Source organism: Salvelinus namaycush, chromosome 11 (assembly GCF_016432855.1).
Source record: "Salvelinus namaycush isolate Seneca chromosome 11, SaNama_1.0, whole genome shotgun sequence".
Taxonomy (NCBI): domain Eukaryota; kingdom Metazoa; phylum Chordata; class Actinopteri; order Salmoniformes; family Salmonidae; genus Salvelinus; species Salvelinus namaycush.
This window is the reverse complement of record NC_052317.1, coordinates 38898271-38921978: the sequence shown is the minus strand read 5'-3', so window position 1 is coordinate 38921978 and position 23708 is coordinate 38898271. Positions and strand designations below refer to the sequence as shown.

At 45.1% G+C, this 23708-nt stretch overlaps 1 protein-coding gene across 1 annotated transcript in view; it reads right to left on the bottom strand.

Moving 5' to 3' along the window:
* Positions 1–631: 631 nt before the first annotated feature.
* The window catches only part of slc1a7a (solute carrier family 1 member 7a), an 82484-nt gene continuing 59407 nt past the window's right edge, over positions 632–23708 (bottom strand). The window contains exons 4-11 of the mRNA XM_039003268.1: positions 20456–20498; positions 16272–16506; positions 15274–15373; positions 14823–15056; positions 5870–6064; positions 2446–2580; positions 2024–2123; positions 632–880 (exon numbers count right to left, since the gene is read on the bottom strand). Of these exons, the coding sequence (XP_038859196.1) occupies positions 632–880; positions 2024–2123; positions 2446–2580; positions 5870–6064; positions 14823–15056; positions 15274–15373; positions 16272–16506; positions 20456–20498 (1291 nt within the window). The remainder of the gene's footprint in view (positions 881–2023; positions 2124–2445; positions 2581–5869; positions 6065–14822; positions 15057–15273; positions 15374–16271; positions 16507–20455; positions 20499–23708) is intronic.

Sequence of the window (23708 nt, the reverse complement as noted above, 5' to 3'; positions counted from 1 at the left end):
TGCAGTTAGTCAGTCAGTCCCTTCCTCTCGCCTGTAGCTATAATCTGTCCTGCATCTGTTGCAGTTAGTCAGTCAGTCCCTTCCTCTCGCCTGTGGCTATAATCTGTCCTGCATCTGTTGCAGTTAGTCAGTCAGTCCCTTCCTCTCGCCTGTGGCTATAATCTGTCCTGCATCTGTTGCAGTCAGTCAGTCAGTCCCTTCCTCTCGCCTGTGGCTATAATCTGTCCTGCATCTGTTGCAGTTAGTCAGTCAGTCCCTTCCTCTCGCCTGTAGCTATAATCTGTCCTGCATCTGTTGCAGTTAGTCAGTCCCTTCCTCTCGCCTGTGGCTATAATCTTGTCTGCATTCTGATTGTCCACCCTTCTTCCAAAGTATGCACTTTCCCACTCCTTGTCATGGTGTTAAAAACATTGAATTGGTGTAACCATTGGCTGGAGGGAGTTGTTAGATCCACCATTGTTAGATCCACCATTGTTAGATCCACCATTGTTAGATCCACCATTGTTAGATCCACCATTGTTAGATCCACCATTGTTAGATCCGCGACGGAGAGTATGCATGTGCACACTTCTAGAGAAGTGTGGAGAATCGGGATGCAGCCGGTTACTGTGGTGCTGATGACTGGCTCCCTCTATACGTTAGTCTCCAGGCCATTCATGTCGATGGAGCAGTGGTCCTTGTCCTTGTGCTCCCTCTTGTGTTGGGGAGCGTGGGGGTTCCTCTTCCTCTGCTCCGGCCGTACCCCCTCCTCCAGCTGCATCAGACGAGCCACGTCCGGGCCCTCTGGTCCGCAGGGAGGGTGCTGGTACCCACCGTTCTTCTGGTACGTCATCATCTGCTGGATGCTGATCATGGGCTTGGTCTCACAGATCAGAGGCACCTGCAGGAGGGTACAAGAAGGAACTAATAGCTTAATTTGTGCCAGAGCAATGTATTCCCTATGAAAAACAAATAGATGGCCTTGGATCTGACTATTGGATCAAAATATATTTTGCTGCATCCATAGAAATGATCAGAGGCACCTTAAGGACACATTGGCGAATAAGAAACTAAAAATGGAAAGGCCAGCATTCACACGTAAATTGCAATTGAAGCTTTGTTTTAATGTTCTTTAATCTCATGTTTAATAATAGACCACCCATAAATGTAGAAGAAACCAATCTGTGAATTTGTGCAGAAACAAATAATTCCCTATGTTATTAAACAAATAAACGGTCCAGGATCTCACTACAGGATCAGAGGTTTGTATTGCGTACAGAGAAATTAGGAAAATAATCAGGATTAGTTAAGTGAGATGAAGTGTAAATAGAATTGAGAAGCTCATAAATATTAGAGTAAGAGGGTCAAAACCTAATGAACTCTGTGTGATTGCCTTTGAATATAATGGGAATGATAAACTTCATGGTGCCTTTAGCAGAAAGACTGAACGATAGGAGCCATAGTCAGAATTGTAATATCTGTATTCAACGGAGAGATTGGGTAATAGGACTCTTAGTCAGAATTGTAATATCTGTATTTAACAGAGAGATTGGGTGATAGGACTCTTAGTCAGAATTGTAATATCTGTATTTAACAGAGAGATTGGGTGATAGGACTCTTAGTCAGAATTGTAATATCTGTATTTAACAGAGAGATTGGGTGATAGGACTCTTAGTCAGAATTGTAATATCTGTATTTAACAGAGAGATTGGGTGATAGGACTCTTAGTCAGAATTGTAATATCTGTATTTAACAGAGAGATTGGGTGATAGGACTCTTAGTCAGAATTGTAATATCTGTATTCAACAGAGATTGGGTGATCGGAGGCAAATAAATGTTTGGGTCTCTTCTCGACTTTTGTAGACGTGTTCTACTGTGGTATGTACTACAGTGTAACATTCTCCAAGGTTCTGACCAGTTACCACTCCTCTTCCTCTTCAGGAAGACAGTCAGTTCACTGTACACAATGGAAATAAAACTTCCTCGAATGGAAAGTTGAGAGCGTCTGGCAGGCATTGTGATGCTAGGTTACGGTATTTCTCACCTGCTCTCCTTCCTTGACAAAGTCTTTTCTACAGATGTGAGCCATGATCCCCGTGGCCAGGGCATCTCCCATCACATTGACCATGGTCCTGAAACGGTCCCTGGAACACAAAATGGAGGTTCAGCTGCCTTGATGGTGCTGGGAGGCTCTGTGGTGAACTGGCACTGGAGCTGCAGTCCATACTAGTAGTCTTGTAAGACACAACACTATACAATTACAGTAGCAGGGTTTTTGTGGCATATTGACATCAATTTGTTATATATTTGAAAATCACCTTGTCATAATGTCTCAGTAAAACGTTAATAACATTTTACCCTGTAAAATACGACCTACTTTGTTTTGGTTATCAACACCTGAACCTTTATTGCTATATGTAAAAGCATTGATAAAACTAAACCACAGAGAAGACAAACTATACTTACAACGCCCAATCTACAGCGATGATGAGAGTGATGTCATCAGTGGGCAGGCCCACCGAGGTTAACACGATCACCATGGTGACCAATCCGGCCTGCGGGATTCCAGCTGCGCCAATACTGGCAGCCGTAGCTGTGATACTGGAAACGAAAGAGGAAATGCTATTAGTGACCTTGACTGGATTATTGATCTGTACTGTGTCCAACACCTGCCAAATGATGCCTCAGTACAACCCTCTAGTTGATTCTATTGTAGACTATTGATCATGGCAGCATCCCAAACAGCACCCTATTCCCTATTTTTCCCTAAATAAAGGTGAAATAAAAAAATAAAAAAATGTAGTGCACTACTGGGCTCTGGTCAAAAGTAGCAAACTGCATATGGAATAGGGTGCCATTTGGGACACAGCCCATGAGGGACAGAAAAAGAGGAAGAGAGAGAAGAAAGACAGAAAGAGAGAGTGAAGAAAGACAGGAAGAGAGTGAAGAAAGACAAAGAGAGTGAAGAAAGACAGGAAGAGAGAGTGAAGAAAGACAGGAAGAGAGAGTGAAAAAAGACAGGAAGAGAGAGTGAAGAAAGACAGGAAGAGAGAGTGAAGAAAGACAGGAAGAGAGAGTGAAGACAGACAGAAAGAGAGAGTGGAGAAAGACGGTGAGGCTCTGAAATCATTGGTTTCTTGGTGTGTGATGTAATGATCGAATTTGACCAATAATCCTTGACCTGTGATTCTGACATACAGAACACAGCATATACTGCACCGTACGTTCCCCCACAAGGACACAGTACGTCCCCCCACAAGGACACCGTACATCCCTCCACACGGACACAGTATGTCCCCCCACAAGGACACAGTACCTCTCCCCACAAGGACACAGTACTTCCCCCCACAAGGACACAGTACATCCCCCCACAAGGACACAGTACTTCCCCCCACACGGACACAGTACATCCCCCCACACGGACACAGTATGTCCCCCCACAAGGACACAGTACGTCCCCCCACAAGGACACCGTACGTCCTCCCACAAGACACCGTACGTCCTCCCAGAAGGACACAGAGATACACAGGCTGCTTGACATTTGACATGACATGGGCTGTTACGGTGACCATATTACCGCCACACTGGTGGTCAATTCATGCATAATCGAATGGAACCCTGTTCCCTTTAGAGTGCACTACTTTTGACCAGAATGCAATGTTCAGAATGTTCACTCTAAAGGGAACAGAATGCCATTTGGAACACACTCCCTGACACACTCTCTGACACACTCTCTGACACACTCTCTGACACACTCTCTGACACACTCTCTGACACAGCCTCTAGGGAGGGGACGTCACAGATGGACTATCGTTCCAAACAGCCAAACGTCACGGGAATAGAACAGGACGCTACAGAAGAATATTAAAAGCCCTCCTGATAATTCTGTCGTGACAAGAGAGCTGAGTTATACAGGTCATATGGGTCTTACTGCCAGGAGATTACTGCCTGCCTGGCCAAAGTCGGCTCGCGTCCCAAGCGGTACCTTATTCTCCATAAAGTGCACTACATTTGACCAAAGCCCTATGGGCCCTGGTCAAAAGTAGTGCACTATACAGGAAATAGGTTGCCATTTGGAAAGCAGGAGTCTGTGACGAGTAAAGGAGGATAGGACAGGCCTGCTTAATGTTATTACAGTTTAACATGTCATTAAATCAGGGGAGGGCAAGGCCATTTTACACCGTAGGTCTACAGGGGGAGGAGTGTGTGTGTGTGTGTGTGTGTGTGTGTGTGTGTGTGTGTGTGTGCGTGCGTGCGTGCGTGCGTGCGTGCGTGGGTGCGAGCGTGCGTGCGTGCGTGCGTGCGTGCGTGCGTGCGTGCGTGCGTGCGTGCGTGCGTGCGTGCGTGCGTGGGTGCGTGCGTGCGTGCGTGCGTGCGTGCGTGCGTGCGTGCGTGCGTGCGTGCGTGCGTGCGTGCGTGCGTGCGTGCGTGCGTGCGTGCGTGCGTGGGTGCGTGCGTGCGTGCGTGCGCGTCTGACTGTCTCTGCTATGTAATAACCACTGATTTAAGGATTTAGTTTACGGGGTAGATCACTGTGAAGTAAGCCGTAGTACAGTCACATGTCACATTTACATTTATCTACGTGCTTGATTCAGTATAATCTCATAATATTCATTAATTCATCCTCAAAACTGTAACACTAGATTCATTTCTGTGCTTCACAAACCGCAAAGCTACAGATGTGTTGTACCCTTGCTATTTTGGTCAAAATAATTCCACAGGGAATATACATAAATGGATGATTTAGCAATCAATAATCAATATGATAATCAATGTGTTTCAATGCAGGAAGTTCCATTTCGGTAATTAGAGCTTTCACTATAACCACTTCCAGGTTTCTGACCAGGAAGTCCCCCACTGGGCACAGACGTCAGTTCAAAGTCTAGTTTTGATTTACATTTGGTTGAGTTGTCAACTAACATGAATTCAACGTGAAATCAACAGCAAATGTCACCATGTCATTGGATTTAGGTTAAAAGTTGATTGAAAAAAAATGAAATACCCTTACGTTGATGACTTTTTGCAAATCCAATCAGATTTCCACATTGATTCAACACACGGAGCGGTAAAAACTTTGACTCAACCAGTTGTTGCCCAGTGGGCAGGCTGTTTGTTGATGCCACATGTTCTGATTAGGACTTCTTTCTACAGTGTTCAATAAGTCAGTTTGTAATTGTGTTGCCCCATGCATCCCTTTTCATACTAAAGCTGGGGTTCAAATCCAGTTGCGCTTGTAGCTAACGCAGCTTTTAAAGGCAATATTACCGCGCCAGTGGAGATCGAACTAAAGTTAATACTGCAGATGTCGGCTTTATTGTCAGGCGCGAACACAGTTTTGGATTGAATCCCGGCATAAAACACTATAACCCTTTTTCAAGTAAGTTGTTTATCTTCTAAGACTATAAAGGCTATATAGGCTACATACCTGTACTATAAAGGCTATATAGGCTACATACCTGTACTATAAAGGCTATATAGGCTACATACCTGTACTATAAAGGCTATATAGGCTACATACCTGTACTATAAAGGCTATATAGGCTACATAGCTTTATTATAAAGACTATATAGGCTACATAGCTTTAATATAAAGGCTAAATAGGCTACATAGCTTTAATATAAAGGCTAAATAGGCTACATAGCTTTATTATAAAGACTATATAGGCTACATAGCTTTATTATAAAGACTATATAGGCTACATAGCTTTAATATAAAGGCTAAATAGGCTACATAGCTTTAATATAAAGACTATATAGGCTACATAGCTTTAATATAAAGGCTAAATAGGCTACATAGCTTTAATATAAAGGCTAAATAGGCTACATAGCTTTAATATAAAGGCTAAATAGGCTACATAGCTTTAATATAAAGGCTAAATAGGCGTTATACCTGATGGTTATGATCTGGCCGAAGTCTAGCTCGTAGTTGTTGACCTGGGCGATGAAGATGGCTGCCACGGCCTCGTAGAGCGCTGTCCCGTCCATGTTGATGGTGGCGCCCACGGGGAGCACGAAGCGGATGATGCGTCGGTCGATGTGGTTGTTCTCCAGGAGGCACTTGAAAGTGATGGGCAGCGTGGCCGAGCTGGGGAGAAAATTATTAGATGAAACACGCTCAACTCTATTATCTCAGGAAGTAGTAAACTTCAGAGCTGGGTAAGGGGACAAACAGAGGACCACCTTGTGACGCAGATCACGTGAACAAAAAACTGTTCATCAATTTCTATTCATGACTTTCCTTGAAGTTATAATTTCACACTTCAAAAGGTGACATTCTCACCACTGGTAGTCTGTGTTTACTGACTCGGGCAAGAAGAAGAAGGAGAAGAAAAGTTTATTTTAAAATCTAGTTTGTCTAGTTGAAACTCAGTCTCGAAATGTAATGAAATTTAGTCTGTGACACTTTGAAGGTAATGTAAACAATGTTTTCACTGAGGATAGTACTGAGGATATCAATTCCTTCCCTTGAAGCTAGAATCCTTAGTTGCAACATCCATTTTCTGACTTTTAAATTAGTGATATATAACCATTGATTATTGAAGAATATAACATAGAAATGCCTAATGAGCTTAGTTCAACTGTCGTAGCCCATCAGAACCAAAAATATAAGCTTGTTTAACTCCAATGTTTGTACACAACATAAATGTAAACAAGCACTGTAGAGCCTCAAAACATGGTTAAAACTATAATGTTGATATCATGGATGGTCAGTCCTTGCATCCATTGTGCTGTCTGAATTTGAGAGTGGTTATATTTCTCCAGCCCATTGCTCAGCTTTTTATCGAAACAGGGGCGGGGAGGTGCTTTGTTATATTTTCAATTAAGGATTCAAGCTTTATTGAGTAATAATGACAAGAGAGACGCAGTCAGTTGGAGGGCTAGTGATTCAAGATCATATTTTATCATTTGAATTCAACCAAATTCAACTCTTATTTATGATTTAAATGATTAAATGATTCATACAACAACAGAGAGATTCATTGAAAGATACATCATTGTCATTATATTCACACCACTCCTGCTGTCAACGTTTAATTATGGGTAGTCGAGGAACTTAAAGACTGACACAGAAACAGCACTTCTGTGGGAGGCTCTGTAAACCACTTTGTGACAACTGCTGATGTAAAAATAGCTTTATAAAATATATTTCACTGATTAAGGACATCCTGACTGCAGATACTCAATCATTCTCAATTATGTCCTAATACGCGAGACAGAAACCCAAGTCTACTCTGACACAGTCCCGTCTGGTGAAACGAAATCTGTCTGTCCAACAGCCGTGGAGCTGAGCAGCAGAGACTAATGAAGAGGTAATATCACTCCATTACTCCATGGACTCCCAAGTGGCGCAGCAGTCTAAGGCACTGCATCTCAGTGCAAGAGGCGTCACTACAGTCCCTGGTTCTGAATCCAGGCTGTATCACTTCTGGCCGTGATTAGGAGTACCATAGGGCGGTGCACAATTGGCCCAGCGTCGCCGGGGGTAGGCCGTCATTGTAAATAAGAATTTGTTCTTAACTGACTTGCCTAGTTAAATAAAGGTTAAATACTGAATATATATATATATATATTTAAATACACACTATCAGAGCCGAGGAACTGAGGAGCAGAGACTAATGAAGAGGCAATATCACTTCATATGAGCCATTACACACTATCAGAACTGGGGAGTTGAGGAACTGAGGAGCAGAGACTAATGAAGAGGCAATATCACTTCATATGAGCCATTACACACTATCAGAACTGGGGAGTTGAGGAACTGAGGAGCAGAGACTAATGAAGAGGCAATATCACTTCATATGAGCCATTACACACTATCAGAGCTGGGGAGCTGAGGAACTGAGGAGCAGAGACTAATGAAGAGGCAATATCACTTCATATGAGCCATTACACACTATCAGAGGGACACATTGGGGATGTGTCCCAAATGGCACCCTATTCCCTTCATAGTGCACAACATTTGACCAGCGACTAGAGATTGAAGAGGAAGGAGAGGTGGAAGGAGAGGTGGAAGGAGAGATGGAAGGAGAGATGGAAGGAGAGGTGGAAGGAGAGGTGGAAGGAGAGATGGAAGGAGAGATGGAAGGAGAGGTGGAAGGAGAGATGGAAGGAGAGATGGAAGGAGAGGTGGAAGGAGAGGTGGAAGGAGAGATGGAAGGAGAGATGGAAGGAGAGGTGGAAGGAGAGATGGAAGGAGAGGTGGAAGGAGAGGTGGAAGGAGAGATGGAAGGAGAGGTGGAAGGAGAGATGGAAGGAGAGATGGAAGGAGAGATGGAAGAAGAGGTGGAAGGAGAGGTGGAAGGAGAGATGGAAGGAGAGGTGGAAGGAGAGGTGGAAGGAGAGGTGGAAGAAGAGGTGGAAGGAGAGATGGAAGGAGAGGTGGAAGGAGAGATGGAAGGAGAGGTGGAAGGAGAGGTGGAAGAAGAGGTGGAAGGAGAGATGGAAGGAGAGATGGAAGGAGAGATGGAAGGAGAGGTGGAAGGAGAGGTGGAAGAAGAGGTGGAAGGAGAGATGGAAGGAGAGGTGGAAGGAGAGGTGGAAGGAGAGATGGAAGGAGAGGTGGAAGGAGAGATGTAAGGAGAGGTGGAAGGAGAGATGGAAGGAGAGGTGGAAGGAGAGGTGGAAGGAGAGGTGGAAGAAGAGGTGGAAGGAGAGGTGGAAGGAGAGATGGAAGAAGAGGTGGAAGGAGAGGTGGAAGGAGAGATGGAAGGAGAGGTGGAAGAGGAAGGAAAGGTGTGAGACAATGTAAACGGATGAGTGTAGATGTCTGTGGGTGAGAAGAATCATTTGGGACTGGATATTTTTTTATCAAATCAAATTGTATTTGTCACATGAGCCGAATACAACAGGTGTACAGTAGACCTAACTGTGAAATGCTTACTTACTAACCCTTAACCAACAATGCAGATTTTTTAAAGAAAGTATTTGCAAAAAATATATCCAAAATAATAATAAACTAAAGTTTTTAAAAAAGTTACACAATAAAATAACAATAACGAGGCTATATACAGTACAGGGGGGTACCGGTACCAAGGCTGGCTGCAGGTTGAGGTGAAGCTTGGACTTTGCAGTGGTGGTAAAAACATAGACTGCTGGTCCCATTATACATGTGCTTTTTTTAGCCAAATCCTCTATCATTGAATGATAGACGATGTTGAACGATAGAGTCACAAGAGGTTGGTGGCACCTTAATTGGGGGAGAATGGGCTTGTGGTAATGGCTGGAACGGAATAAATGGAATGGTATCAAAAACATCAAAAACCTTGTTTCCATGTGATTGATGCCATTCCATTTGCTCCGTTCTGGACATTATTGTGAGCTGTTCTCCGTTCAGCAGCCTCCTGTGGATAGAGCTGACAATAGCACATAGGCTAAGTTTACGCACACGACCTGGCTAGTGAAAACATTCCTCTGTCAAACGTTTTCACTCGGGCCCTCCTTCCACAACTGGGGAACATCCCGAGGCACAGATCTGGGGAAGGGTATTAAAAAAATCTGCAGCATTGAAGGTCCTCAAACACACAGCGGCCTTCATCATTCTTAGATGGAAGAAGTTTGGAACCACCAAGACTCTTCCTAGAGCTGGCCGCCCGGCCAAACTGAGCAATCGGGGGAGAAGGGCCTTGGTCATGCAGGTGACCAAGAACCCGATGGTCACTGTGACAGAGCTCTAGAGGTTCCTCTGTGGAGATGGGAGAATCTTCCAAAAGGTCAACCATCTCTGAAGCACTCCACCAATCAGGCCTTTATGGTAGAGTGGTCAGACGGAAGCCACTCCTCAGTGAAAGGAACATGACAGCCCGCTTGGAGTTTGCCAAAAGGACTCTCAGACCATGAGAAACAAAATTATCTGGTCTGATGAAACCAAGATTGAAAACTTTGGCTTGAATGCCAAGCTTCACATCTGGAGGACACCTGGCACCATCCCATACGGTGAAGCATGGTGGTGGCAGCATCATGCTATGGGGATGTTTTTCAGCGGCAGGGACAGGGAGACTAGTCAGGATCGAGGGAAAGATGAACGGATCAAAGTATAGAGTGATCCTTGCTGAAAACCTGCTCCAGAGCACTCAGGACCTCAGACTGAGGTGAAGGTTCACCTTCCAACAGGACAACAACCCTAACCACACTGCCAAGACAACGCAGGAGTGGCTTCGGAACAAGTCTCTGAATGTCCTTGAGTGGCCCAGCCAGAGCCCGGACTTGATCCCGATCTAACAATTCAATTCAATAGACTTTATTGACATGGCAAGTTAAATTACTTATATTGTCAAAGTATACATATAACATCTCTGGAGAGACCTGAAAATAGCTGTACAGCGATGCTCCCCATCCAACCAGACAGAGCTTGAAAAGAAAGGGAGAAACTCCCAAAATACAGGTGTGCCAAGCTTGTAGCGTCATACCCAAAAAGGCTCGAGGCTGTAATCGCTGCCAAAGGTGCTTCAGCGAAGTACTGAGTAAAGGGTCTGAATGCTTATGTAAATGTGATATTTCCCCCCCAGAATTATAAATTAGCCATATTTTCTAAAAACCTATTTTTGCTTTGTCACTATGGGGTATTGTGTGTAGATTGATGGGGGGGGGGGGGACAATGTAATCAATTTTACAATAAGGCTGTAACGTAACAAAATGGTGAAAAAATCTTGGGGCCTGAATACTTCCCGAAGGCACTGTGTTTTACCTTAGCTGGGCCTATATGTTTTTCCTTCTATCGGATATTTGCGAGTCGCTCTTAATACACAACTGAACCATAATGAGTAAGGAACAATGAAAATAGTTTAAATAAACCCTATTTAATTCGGGAAAAATGTTTGTCACAGAAAATAGATGATTTGCACTATGGATCAGCTAAGATGGTCATTACAACTAAATAAATGAATTGGGACATTTTAGATGTGTCACAGAATGTTTGAACCCATCAAGGTGAGCCACAGTTAAAAAAAGGTTGGAACCACTGGGCTAGACAATGGGTTAGGGTTGAGGCTGGAGCTACGATTAGGGTTAGGGTTGTGGTTGGAGTTAGTGTTAGGGTTAGGGTCAGGCTTGTGGTTGGAGTTAGGTTTAGGGTTGTGGTTGGAGTTAGGGTTAGGGTTAGGGTTGTGGTGGGAGTTAGGGTTAGGGTTAGGGTTGTGGTTGGAGTTAGGTTTAGGGTTGTGGTTGGAGTTAGGGTTAGTGTTAGGGTTAGGGTCAGGCTTGTGGTTGGAGTTAGGTTTAGGGTTAGGGTTAGGGTTAGGGTTGTGGTTAGGGTTAGGGTTGTGGTTGGAGTTAGGGTTAGGGTTGGGGTTAGGGTTAGGGTTGTGGTTGGAGTTAGGGTCAGGGTTGTGGTTGGAGTTAGGGTTAGGGTTGGGGTTGGAGTTAGGGTTAGGGTTGGGGTTGGAGTTAGGGTTAGGGTTAGGGTTAGGGTTAGGGTTGGAGTTAGGGTTAGGGTTAGGGTTAGGGTTGGGGTTGGGGTTAGGGTTAGGGTTAGGGTTGGGGTTAGGGTTAGGGTTAGGGTTGGGGTTAGGGTTGGGGTTAGGGTTAGGGTTAGGGTTGGGGTTAGGGTTAGGGTTAGGGTTAGGGTTAGGGTTGGAGTTAGGGTTAGGGTCAGGCTTGTGGTTGGAGTTAGGGTTAGGGTTGTGGTTGGAGTTAGGGTTAGGGTTAGGGTTGTGGTGGGAGTTAGGGTTAGGGTTAGGGTTGTGGTTGGAGTTAGGTTTAGGGTTGTGGTTGGAGTTAGGGTTAGTGTTAGGGTTAGGGTCAGGCTTGTGGTTGGAGTTAGGTTTAGGGTTAGGGTTAGGGTTGTGGTGGGAGTTAGGGTTAGGGTTGTGGTTGGAGTTAGGGTTAGGGTTGTGGTTGGAGTTAGGGTTAGGGTTGTGGTTAGGGTTAGGGTTGTGGTTGGAGTTAGGGTTAGGGTTAGGGTTGGAGTTAGGGTTAGGGTTGGGGTTAGGGTTAGGGTTGGGGTTGGAGTTAGGGTTAGGGTTAGGGTTGTGGTTAGGGTTAGGGTTGTGGTTGGAGTTAGGGTTAGGGTTAGGGTTGGAGTTAGGGTTAGGGTTGGGGTTAGGGTTAGGGTTGGGGTTGGAGTTAGGGTTAGGGTTAGGGTTGGGGTTAGGGTTAGGGTTGGAGTTAGGGTCAGGGTTGTGGTTGGAGTTAGGGTTAGGGTTGGGGTTGGAGTTAGGGTTAGGGTTGGGGTTGGAGTTAGGGTTAGGGTTAGGGTTGGTGTTAGGGTTAGGGTTGTGGTTGGAGTTAGGGTTAGGGTTAGGGTTGGGGTTGGGGTTAGGGTTAGGGTTAGGGTTGGGGTTAGGGTTAGGGTTAGGGTTGGAGTTAGGGTTGGAGTTAGGGTTAGGGTTAGGGTTAGGGTTGGAGTTAGGGTTAGGGTTAGGGTTGGGGTTAGGGTTAGGGTTGGGGTTAGGGTTAGGGTTGGGGTTAGGGTTAGGGTTGTGGTTGGAGTTAGGGTCAGGGTTAGGGTTGTGGTTGGAGTTAGGGTTAGGGTTAGGGTTGTGGTTGGAGTTAGGGTTAGGGTTAGGGTTGTGGTTGGAGTTAGGGTTAAGGTTAGGGTTAGGGTTGTGGTTAGGGTTAGGGTTGTGGTTGGAGTTAGGGTTAGGGTCAGGCTTGTGGTTGGAGTTAGGGTTAGGGTTAGGGTTAGTGTCAGGGTTAGTGTTAGGGTCAGGCTTGTGGTTGGAGTTAGGGTTAGGGTTAGGGTTAAGGTTAGGGTTAGGGTTAGGGTTGTGGTTGGAGTTAGGGTTAGGGTCAGACTTGTGGTTGGAGTTAGGGTTAGGGTTGTGGTGGAGTTAGGGTTAGGGTTGTGGTTGGAGTTGGAGTTAGGGTTGTGGTTGGAGTTAGGGTTAAGGTTAGGGTTAGGGTTGTGGTGGGAGTTAGGGTTAAGGTTAGGGTTAGGGTCAGGCTTGTGGTTGGAGTTAGGGTTAGGGTTGTGGTTGGAGTTAGGGTTAAGGTTAGGGTTAGGGTCAGTCTTGTGGTTGGAGTTAGGGTTAAGGTTAGGGTTAGGGTCAGGCTTGTGGTGGGAGTTAGGGTTAAGGTTAGGGTTAGGGTCAGGCTTGTGGTTGGAGTTAGGGTTAGGGTTGTGGTTGGAGTTAGGGTTAAGGTTAGGGTTAGGGTCAGGCTTGTGGTTGGAGTTATGGTTAAGGTTAGGGTTAGGGTCAGGCTTGTGGTTGGAGTTAGGGTTAGGGTCAGGCTTGTGGTTGGAGTTAGGGTTAGGGTTAGGGTTGTGGTGGGAGTTAGGGTTAGGGTTAGGGTTAGGGTTAGGGTTGTGGTTGGAGTTAGGGTTAGGGTTGTGGCGTTAAGTGTGCACGGGCACAGGGGCTATACAGATCCTGTATGTTTTAATGAAATCAAGGAAATAAAAAACAGGAGGGACAAGGACAAGACAAGACATTAGAGTAGGGTCCCAACGAGGAGAAGGGGGGGTGTATTGGGTTAGGGTTAGGGTTGTGGCTGGAGCTAGTGTTAGGGTAGGATTAGGGCTGTGGCTCGAGCTAGGGTTAGGGTTAAGGTAGGGTTAGTGTTGAGGCTAGGGTTAGGGTTAAGGTAGGGTTAGTGTTGAGGCTAGGGTTAGGGTTAAGGTAGGGTTAGAGTTGAGGCTAGGGTTAAGGTTAAGGTAGGGTTAGTGTTGAGGCTAGGGTTAGGGTTAAGGTAGGGTTAGAGTTGAGGCTAGGGTTAAGGTAGGGTTAGTGTTGAGGCTAGGGTTAAGGTTAAGGTAGGGTTAGAGTTGAGGCTAGGGTTAGGGTTAAGGTTAGGGTTAGGGTTAGGGTTAGGGTTAAGGTAGGATTAGAGTTGAGGCTAGGGTTAAGGTTAAGGTAGGGTTAGAGTTGAGGCTAGGGTTAAGGTTAAGGTAGGGTTAGAGTTGAGGCTAGGGTTAAGGTTAAGGTAGGATTAGAGTTGAGGCTAGGGTTAGGGTTAGGGTTAGGGTTAGGGTTAGGGTTAGGGTTAGGGTTAAGGTAGGGTTAGAGTTGAGGCTAGGGTTAAGGTAGGGTTAGAGTTGAGGCTAGGGTTAAGGTAGGATTAGAGTTGAGGCTAGGGTTAAGGTTAAGGTAGGGTTAGAGTTGAGGCTAGGGTTAAGGTTAAGGTAGGGTTAGAGTTGAGGCTAGGGTTAGGGTTAAGGTAGGGTTAGTGTTGAGGCTAGGGTTAAGGTTAAGGTAGGATTAGAGTTGAGGCTAGGGTTAAGGTTAGGGTTAAGGTAGGATTAGAGTTGAGGCTAGGGTTAAGGTTAAGGTAGGGTTAGTGTTGAGGCTAGGGTTAAGGTTAAGGTAGGATTAGAGTTTAGGCTAGGGTTAAGGTTAAGGTAGGGTTAGAGTTGAGGCTAGGGTTAAGGTTAAGGTAGGATTAGAGTTGAGGCTAGGGTTAGGGTTAAGGTAGGGTTAGTGTTGAGGCTAGGGTTAAGGTTAAGGTAGGGTTAGAGTTGAGGCTAGGGTTAAGGTAGGATTAGAGTTGAGGCTAGGGTTAGGGTTAAGGTAGGATTAGAGTTGAGGCTAGGGTTAAGGTAGGATTAGAGTTGAGGCTAGGGTTAAGGTTAAGGTAGGATTAGAGTTGAGGCTAGGGTTAAGGTAGGATTAGAGTTGAGGCTAGGGTTAGGGTTAAGGTAGGATTAGAGTTGAGGCTAGGGTTAAGGTTAAGGTAGGATTAGAGTTGAGGCTAGGGTTAAGGTAGGATTAGAGTTGAGGCTAGGGTTAGGGTTAAGGTAGGATTAGAGTTGAGGCTAGGGTTAAGGTAGGATTAGAGTTGAGGCTAGGGTTAAGGTTAAGGTAGGTTTAGTGTTGAGGCTAGGGTTAAGGTTAAGGTAGGTTTAGTGTTGAGGCTAGGGTTAAGGTTAAGGTAGGGTTAGAGTTAGATGTAGGGTTGTTGTTGTTTACCTGGAGGAGGTTGCCAGGGAGATGAGCAGGGCCTGCAGGATGCCCCTGATGTAGACGATGGGGCTCTTCTTGGTGATGAAGAAGTACATGGCCGGGAGGATGAAGAGACCATGGAGGATCAGGCCCATCACCACGGTGATGGCATAGAAACCCAGCTTCTTCCCCATGGCTGACGGGTCATCCATCTCTAGGATCTTACCGGCCACCAGGAACACGATGCCGAATGGGAAGTACCTGCAGTGGACCAGGAAGGTAGCGTTTTTTGTTTTGGTTCTTGTCATGGGAGACAGGTTAGTTCTTAAACTGGCCCAGGTGATTGGTTGAGGTAGAATAGAATATGAACTATTTTGTTGACACTCCCGCACACATGACTAGCTCAGCATGTTGTCTAATACGATGTTATTGAGAGGACATGTTGTGCGTTGCTCTTCCCGTAAGCTACAACTCTTACCAGATCACTATGGCAACAATCTTCAGGACAGCCTCGTTTAAACTCTGACAGAAGTTGACCAGGGCGCTGCCATTAGGCCCCATTCTACCCAGCATGATACCTAGACAACAACAACACATTGTGTTAGACTGAGACAGCATGGACACCATGGGCCAGATTGATTTGCTAAAGGTTTGTGATCAACATTGAAGAGAGAAAAAAAGGGTAAATGATAAGGGAATGTATATGTTTAAAGATAATGATTAAATGATTCCACCCTGAAACCTAACTATTAGGGATTATAGTTTATGTAGCCTGTATAAGGAATAATTAAAGTATTAAACGTAAGTCCAACTAGGTTCAGAAGAGACCTGTGCGGGAGAGAAATGTGTGTGTATGTGTGTGCCTAAGAAAATACCGAGAACAATTCAACTGTGTTTGACCCGACCTGGCTAGAACTCAGAGAAACTTATGATAGGACAGGGAGTACTTCTCAAGGTTTCCCTAATCTCGGGGGAATGGAACTGTTGGCTGGGTAGTGAAACACAGTGGTGAGAACTCTGGAGAAGGATACAACTCACCTACTGTTCGTGTGTATGTATGTGCGTAGGATATCTACTGTTTGTGTGGAAGTATGTGCGTAAGTAAGGAGCAAGGTATAAAATGGATGTCTTTGTATAATGGACTTCAGAGTGCTCTCGTGAATAAACATTTTGACTATTGTAAGCTGGGAACTCTGTCTGTTTCATTTAAACCAGAACATTACAAACTCTGGGTTGCTGAGTAGATTAATTGAAGTTTATGAACATTGATAACGAAATTCTCATAACAGTAAATTAAAAGTTAACTGTCACTCAGGCTGTGGCTGAAGGGAGGAACGATGGTGTCAACCGTAATGACACTACAAGATAGTATGCCTTGGTGGGTGTGTGTGTCCGTGGAACTGTCCCTCATCCATAATGACACTACACAGTGTCTGGGGGGGGTTAGGGTTAGAGGTCAGTGGTGATGTCACTCACCCATTGTGGCGGAGAAGATGACGATCCCTAGGACGTTCATGCCGTCGCTGGTCCCGGGCAGCGTGCGCATCTGGATGTCTGGCGGTGGCGTCAGGTCCAGGGAGAAGTTCTGGATGTCTGTTCCGTTGTCGTCTTGGACACCGTAGATATAGACCCTCCGGGTGGTGCTCTCCATCAGGGCGGCTGTCACCGTGGGCGGAGGGGTCTTCATGATGGGGATACTCCTGGTACGGTACTAAACAGACCAGAGACATACAGGATACACTGAGTGGACAAAACATTAAGAACACCTGTTCTTTCCATGACATAGACTGACCAGGTGAATTCAGGTGAAAGCTATGATCCTTTATTGATGTCACTTGTTAAATCCACTTCAAATCAGTGTAGATGAAGGGGAGGAGACAGGTTAAAGAAGGATTTTTAAGCCTTGAGACAATTGAGACATGGATGTGTATGTGTGCCATTCAGAGGGTGAACGTGCAAGACAAAATATTTAAGTGCCTTAGAACGGGGTATGGTAGTAGATACCAAGCGCACCGGTTTGTGTGAAGAACTGCAACTCTGCAACGCTGTATGTCATGGAAAGAGCAGGTGTTCATAATGTTTTGTATACTCGGTGTATGTGTAGTATACAGTCGTGGCCAAAAGTTTTGAGAATGACACAAATATTCATTTTCACAAAGTCTGCTGCTTCAGTTTGTATGATGGCAATTTGCATATACTCCAGAATGTTATGAAGACTGATCAGATGAATTGCAATTAATTGCAAAGTCCCTCTTTGCCATGCAAATGAACTGAATCCCCAAAAACATTTCCACTGCATTTCAGCCCTGCCACGAAAGGACCAGTTGACATCATGTCAGTGATTCTCTCGTTAACACAGGTGTGAGTGTTGACGAGGACAAGGCTGGAGATCCCTCTGTCATGCTGATTGAGTTTGAATAACAGACTGGAAGCTTCAAAAGGAGGGTGGTGCTTGGAATCATTGTTCTTCCTCTGTCAATCATGGTTACCTGCAAGGAAACACGTGCCGTCATCATTGCTTTGCACAAAAAGGGCTTTACAGGCAAGGATATTGCTGCCAGTAAGATTGTACCTAAATCAACCATTTATCAGATCATCAAGAACTTCAAGGAGAGCGGTTCAATTGTTGTGAAGAAGGCTTCAGGGCGCCCAAGAAAGTCCAGCAAGCGCCAGGACCATCTCCTAAAGTTGATTCAGCTGCAGGATCGGGGCACCACCAGTACAGAGCTTGCTCAGGAATGGCAGCAGGCAGGTGTGAGTGCATCTGCACGCCCAGTGAGGCGAAGACTTTTGGAGGATGGCCTAGTGTCAAGAAGGGCAGCAAAGAACCCACTTCTCTCCAGGAAAAACATCAGGGACAGACTGATATTCTGCAAAAGGTACAGGGATTGGACTGCTGAGGACTGGGGTAAAGTCAACAGTAAAGCATCCTGAGACCATTCATGTGTGGGGTTGCTTCTCAGCCAAGGGAGTGGGCTCACTCACAATTTTGCCTAAGAACACAGCCATGAATAAAGAATGGTACCAACACATCCTCCGAGAGCAACTTCTCCCAACCATCCAGGAACAGTTTGGTGACGAACAATGCCTTTTCCAGCATGATGGAGCACCTTGCCATAAGGCAAAGGTGACAACTAAGTGGCTCGGGGAACAAAACATCGATATTTTGGGTCAATGGCCAGGAAACTCCCCAGACCTTAATCCCATTGAGAACTTGTGGTCAAACCTCAAGAGGCGGGTGGACAAACAAAACCCCACAAATTCTGACAAACTCCAAGCATTGATTATGCAAGAATGAGCTGCCATCAGTCAGGATTTGGCCCAGAAGTTCATTGACAGCATGCCACGGCGGATTGCAGAGGTCTTGAAAAAGAAGGGTCAACACTGCAAATATTGACTCTTTGCATCAACCTCATGTAATTGTCATAAAAGCCTTTGACACATATGAAATGCTTGTAATTATACTTCAGAATTCCATAGTAACATCTGACAAAAATATCTAAAGACACTGAAACAGCAAACTTTGTGGAAATTAATATTTGTGTCATTCTCAAAACTTTTGGCCACGACTGTATACGTTAATATCACTCTAACATGTCACGTATAGATATACAAGCTATGCATGGTGATGGTACAGGTGTGAAACAGAGAGTTTAAAAATAAAGGAGAGCCGCACACTCTAGGAGCTCAGATGCAAAAATATTTAATTTACCAACGTTTCGACAGGCAAGCTGTCTTCATCAGGGTATAATCACAAACACTGCGGGATGACTCGTTTATATAGTGTCAAAAGACACAGGTGTCTGTAATCATGGCCAAGAGTGGCCTAATATCATTGGTTAATTTCTCAAATATTAAAATGGCATAGAAAGAGCAGCATACAATAAATACAAATGGATAGCATACGATCATAGACTCACTTAAGACCACACAAGCCTACAAACAACCACAATGGCAAAGTCACAACAATCACAACAATCACAAGAATGGCTTCAGATCAAAGTCCACGTTGAGACCGAAGGGAGCAAGGGTCTTTAAGTTAAAGATCCAAGCAGCCTCTCGTTTTAACAATAAATTATCAAGGTCACCCCCTCTCCTAGGGAGGGTGACATGTTCGATGCCAATATAACGCAGAGACGAAATCGAGTGGCCTGCCTCCAAAAAGTGGGCCGCAACTGGGTAGGTCAAGTTTTGGCACCTAATGGTGCTACGATGCTCTGAGATACGTACTTTTAATTCACGCTTTGTTTTACCCACATCATTTTTTACCAGAAGGACAAGTTATAAGATAAATAACTGCTTTAGTAGAGCACGTAATAACACCTTTGATTGGGATCGATTTCCCTGTTTGTGGGTGTTTGAAGGATCTGCATTTATAAGTGCCATTGCATTGAGCACAGCCATTACACTTATAATTTCCATCCAGTAGGGGCGCAAATAGACGTTGTTCAGGAATATCTTGGGGTGGTAAGTCAGAGTGAACCAACTGGTCTCTGAAAATGTTCGCGGGGCAGAAATCTCAGAGACCAGTTGGTTCACTCTGATTTACCACCCCAAGATATTCCTGAACAACGTCTATTTGCGCCCCTACTGGATGGAAATTATAAGTGTAATGGCTGTGCTCAATGCAATGGCACTTATAAATGCAGATCCTTCAAACACCCACAAACAGGGAAATCGATCCCAATCAAAGGTGTTATTACGTGCTCCACTAAAGCAGTTATTTATCTTATAACTTGTCCTTCTGGTAAAAAATGATGTGGGTAAAACAAAGCGTGAATTAAAAGTACGTATCTCAGAGCATCGTAGCACCATTAGGTGCCAAAACTTGACCTACCCAGTTGCGGCCCACTTTTTGGAGGCAGGCCACTCGGTTTCGTCTCTGCGTTATATTGGCATCGAACATGTCACCCTCCCTAGGAGAGGGGGTGACCTTGATAATTTATTGTTAAAACGAGAGGCTGCTTGGATCTTTAACTTAAAGACCCTTGCTCCCTTCGGTCTCAACGTGGACTTTGATCTGAAGCCATTCTTGTGATTGTTGTGATTGTTGTGACTTTGCCATTGTGGTTGTTTGTAGGCTTGTGTGGTCTTAAGTGAGTCTATGATCGTATGCTATCCATTTGTATTTATTGTATGCTGCTCTTTCTATGCCATTTTAATATTTGAGAAATTAACCAATGATATTAGGCCACTCTTGGCCATGATTACAGACACCTGTGTGTCTTTTGACACTATATAAATGAGTCATCCCGCAGTGTCTGTGATTGTACCCTGATGAAGACAGCTTGCCTGTCGAAACGTTGGTAAATTAAATATTTTTGCATCTGAGCTCCTAGAGTGTGCGGCTCTCCTTTATTTTCAAGTTTTCTACTCCGCTAGCCAGCACCTCGCCTAAATAGGTGTGCGTTTCTTTTTCTTCTAGAGTGAAACAGAGAGTTGAAATTTGTTAAAGAATCTGAATTGAATTCATTCCAGTCACTAACTGTCACCCAAACGTTCGGTGAATTGGTTTGTCAAACATCCACAGACTTCGATGAAAATGATCTCATTATCTCATTCATATCCTTCTATTATAACATGTTGTCTTCACCACTCCTCCTTAAACTCTTCAGAAACGGAAACATTTCCATTTTACATGATAATGTCCTACTGCTTACCTGTTGGAAAGTTGCCTGGACCAAGTTGGCTGGGAACATGTTGCTGGAAGGGAAGAATATAGGAAAGTGTTAAACTCTAGAGCCAGCTGACAGGTTTCAGAAATGAACTAGAAAAGCATGATTCACAGTTACTGTATCAGACTAGACAATGCCTCTCTGATTACACCTCAGGTAATGGACAGGGTCTCAGACAGGTTCTGTGCAGCCAGCCATCCAAAAACTAATTTTATCTCATCAGAGCCAATGTTGTGCTCTCTAGCCATGCTAGGGTCTCATTGGTAAAGACACTCTAGCCACACTAGGCCCTCATTGGCCAGGACTGTCTGACGTATGGTACTCAGTCACTCTGGAAGATGAGAGGAGAGGAAAAGAGTAAGGGAGGGAGGGAGATCAGGAGGAACAAGCAGGCGGCCACGCAAAGTCACTCCTTCCTGGGCGACAGGTGGGGAAGAACAGCTAGCCAACCGTATCGGCCCAGCAGCCCCACGCCACGAGTCTTAACTGCTAGTTCCAACAGGAGTCTTAGTTGCTGTTTTTAAAGGGTCTTATCTGATGGTTGCAATGGGAGTCTTAGTTGCTGTTTTAAAAGGGTCTTATCTGCTAGTTCCAACAGGAGTCTTAGTTGCTGTTATAAAATAGTCTTATCTGCTAGTTCCAATGGGAGTCTTAGTTGCTGTTTTTAAAAGGGTCTTATCTGCTAGTTCCAACAGGAGTCTTAGTTGCTGTTATAAAAGGGTCTTATCTGCTAGTTCTAACAGGAGTCTTAGTTGCTGTTTTTAAAAGGGTCTTATCTGCTAGTTACAACAGGAGTCTTAGTTGCTGTTTTAAAAGGGTCTTATCTGATGGTTGCAATGGGAGTCTTAGTTGCTGTTTTAAAAGGGTCTTATCTGCTAGTTCGAATGGGAGTCTTAGTTGCTGTTTTTAAAAGGGTCTTATCTGCTAGTTCCAACAGGAGTCTTAGTTGCTGTTATAAAAGGGTCTTATCTGCTAGTTCCAACAGGAGTCTTAGTTGCTGTTTTAAAAGGGTCTTATCTGATGGTTGCAATGGGAGTCTTAGTTGCTGTTTTTAAAAGAGTCTTATCGGCTAGTTCCAATGGGAGTCTTAGTTGCTGTTTTAAAAGGGTCTTATCTGCTAGTTCCAATGGGAGTCTTAGTTGCTGTTTTAAAAGGGTCTTATCTGCTAGTTCCAACAGGAGTCTTAGTTGCTGTTTTAAAAGGGTCTTATCTGCTAGTTCCAACAGGAGTCTTAGTTGCTGTTTTAAAAGGGTCTTATCTGCTAGGGATCAGAACTAAACCCTGACCTCAATGTCACTAATTAAACCTAATTACATCACACACTTTCATACACACAACGTTAAACACACACACACACACACACACACACACACACACACACACACACACACACACACACACACACACACACACACACACACACACACACACACACTGACATAAGCACACACACACACACACACACACACACACACACACACACACACACACACACACACACACACACACACACACACACACACACACACACACACACACACACACACACACACACACACACACACATCCACTGGCAGGATAGGTGAAGGAAGGAAGTCTCTAAAAGAGTCTTAGGGTTCATCCTGACAGACAGACAGACGTGATCCCTCAGTCTGGCCTCATATACCATATTACTCTGTCTAGACAGACAGACAGACAGACAGACAGACAGACAGACAGACAGACAGACAGACAGACAGACAGACAGACAGACAGACAGACAGACAGACAGACAGACAGACAGACAGACAGACAGACAGACAGACAGACAGACAGACAGACAGACAGACAGACAGACAGACAGACAGACAGACAGACAGACAGACAGACAGACATGATCCCATCAGTCTGGCCTCATATACCATAGCTGCCTGTCTAGCTAGATACATGAGGTCCTTCCATGTTGCTCAAAATAGCACGGTGGCAAAATACTCTTTCCCCCACATCACATCTATCACATCTATCTATCAACAGTCAAGTTGTGTTAAAAACATTTCTTCCCCGTATAAATCAGATGACTGTTACCCTGTCTGCCTCAGTTTCCGGATGGAGGACAGCATATGAAAGGGTAGGTGCTACATACTGTGCTATATACTGTCTACAACTGAATGAACACCACCTCTGCCAACTCAAAAGCATGGTGTCATTTAAAAGTAACAATCAGTCATGAATAAAATACGGTGAAAGTCTGTCCTCAGTAGTAGTGATTGCCTTTGCTGTCTCTCACATGAGATCCCTGTTGTGTAGGTAAGGACCAGAGATCTGTGACTGGGAGCTGTGTAGGGCCATGGGTCTGTTGTGTAGGTAAGGACCAGAGATCTGTGACTGGGAGCTGTGTAGGGCCATGGGTCTGTTGTGTAGGTAAGGACCAGAGATCTGTGACTAGGAGCTGTGTAGGGCCATGGGTCTGTTGTGTAGGTAAGGACCAGAGATCTGTGACTGGGAGCTGCGTAGGTCCATGGGTCTGTTGTGTAGGTAAGGACCAGAGATCTGTGACTAGGAGCTGTGTAGGGCCATGGGTCTGTTGTGTAGGTAAGGACCATAGATCTGTGACTAGGAGCTGTGTAGGGCCATGGGTCTGTTATGTAGGTAAGGACCAGAGATCTGTGACTAGGAGCTGTGTAGGGCCATGGGTCTGTTGTGTAGGTAAGGACCAGAGATCTGTGACTGGGAGCTGTGTAGGGCCATGGGTCTGTTGTGTAGGTAAGGACCAGAGATCTGTGACTGGGAGCTGTGTAGGGCCATGGGTCTGTTGTGTAGGTAAGGACCAGAGATCTGTGACTGGGAGCTGCGTAGGTCCATGGGTCTGTTGTGTAGGTAAGGACCATAGATCTGTGACTGGGAGCTGTGTAGGGCCATGGGTCTGTTGTGTAGGTAAGGACCAGAGATCTGTGACTGGGAGATGTGTAGGGCCATGGGTCTGTTGTGTAGGTAAGGACCATAGATCTGTGACTAGGAGCTGTGTAGGGCCATGGGTCTGTTGTGTAGGTAAGGACCAGAGATCTGTGACTGGGAGATGTGTAGGTCCATGGGTCTGTTGTGTAGGTAAGGACCAGAGATCTGTGACTGGGAGCTGTGTAGGGCCATGGGTCTATTGTGTAGGGCCATAGCCCTGTTGTGTAGGGCCATGGGTCTGTGATGGGTGACTTGGTGCTCGTAACAGTGTTGGTGATACACACCATGTGGCTCTGGGGCTCTG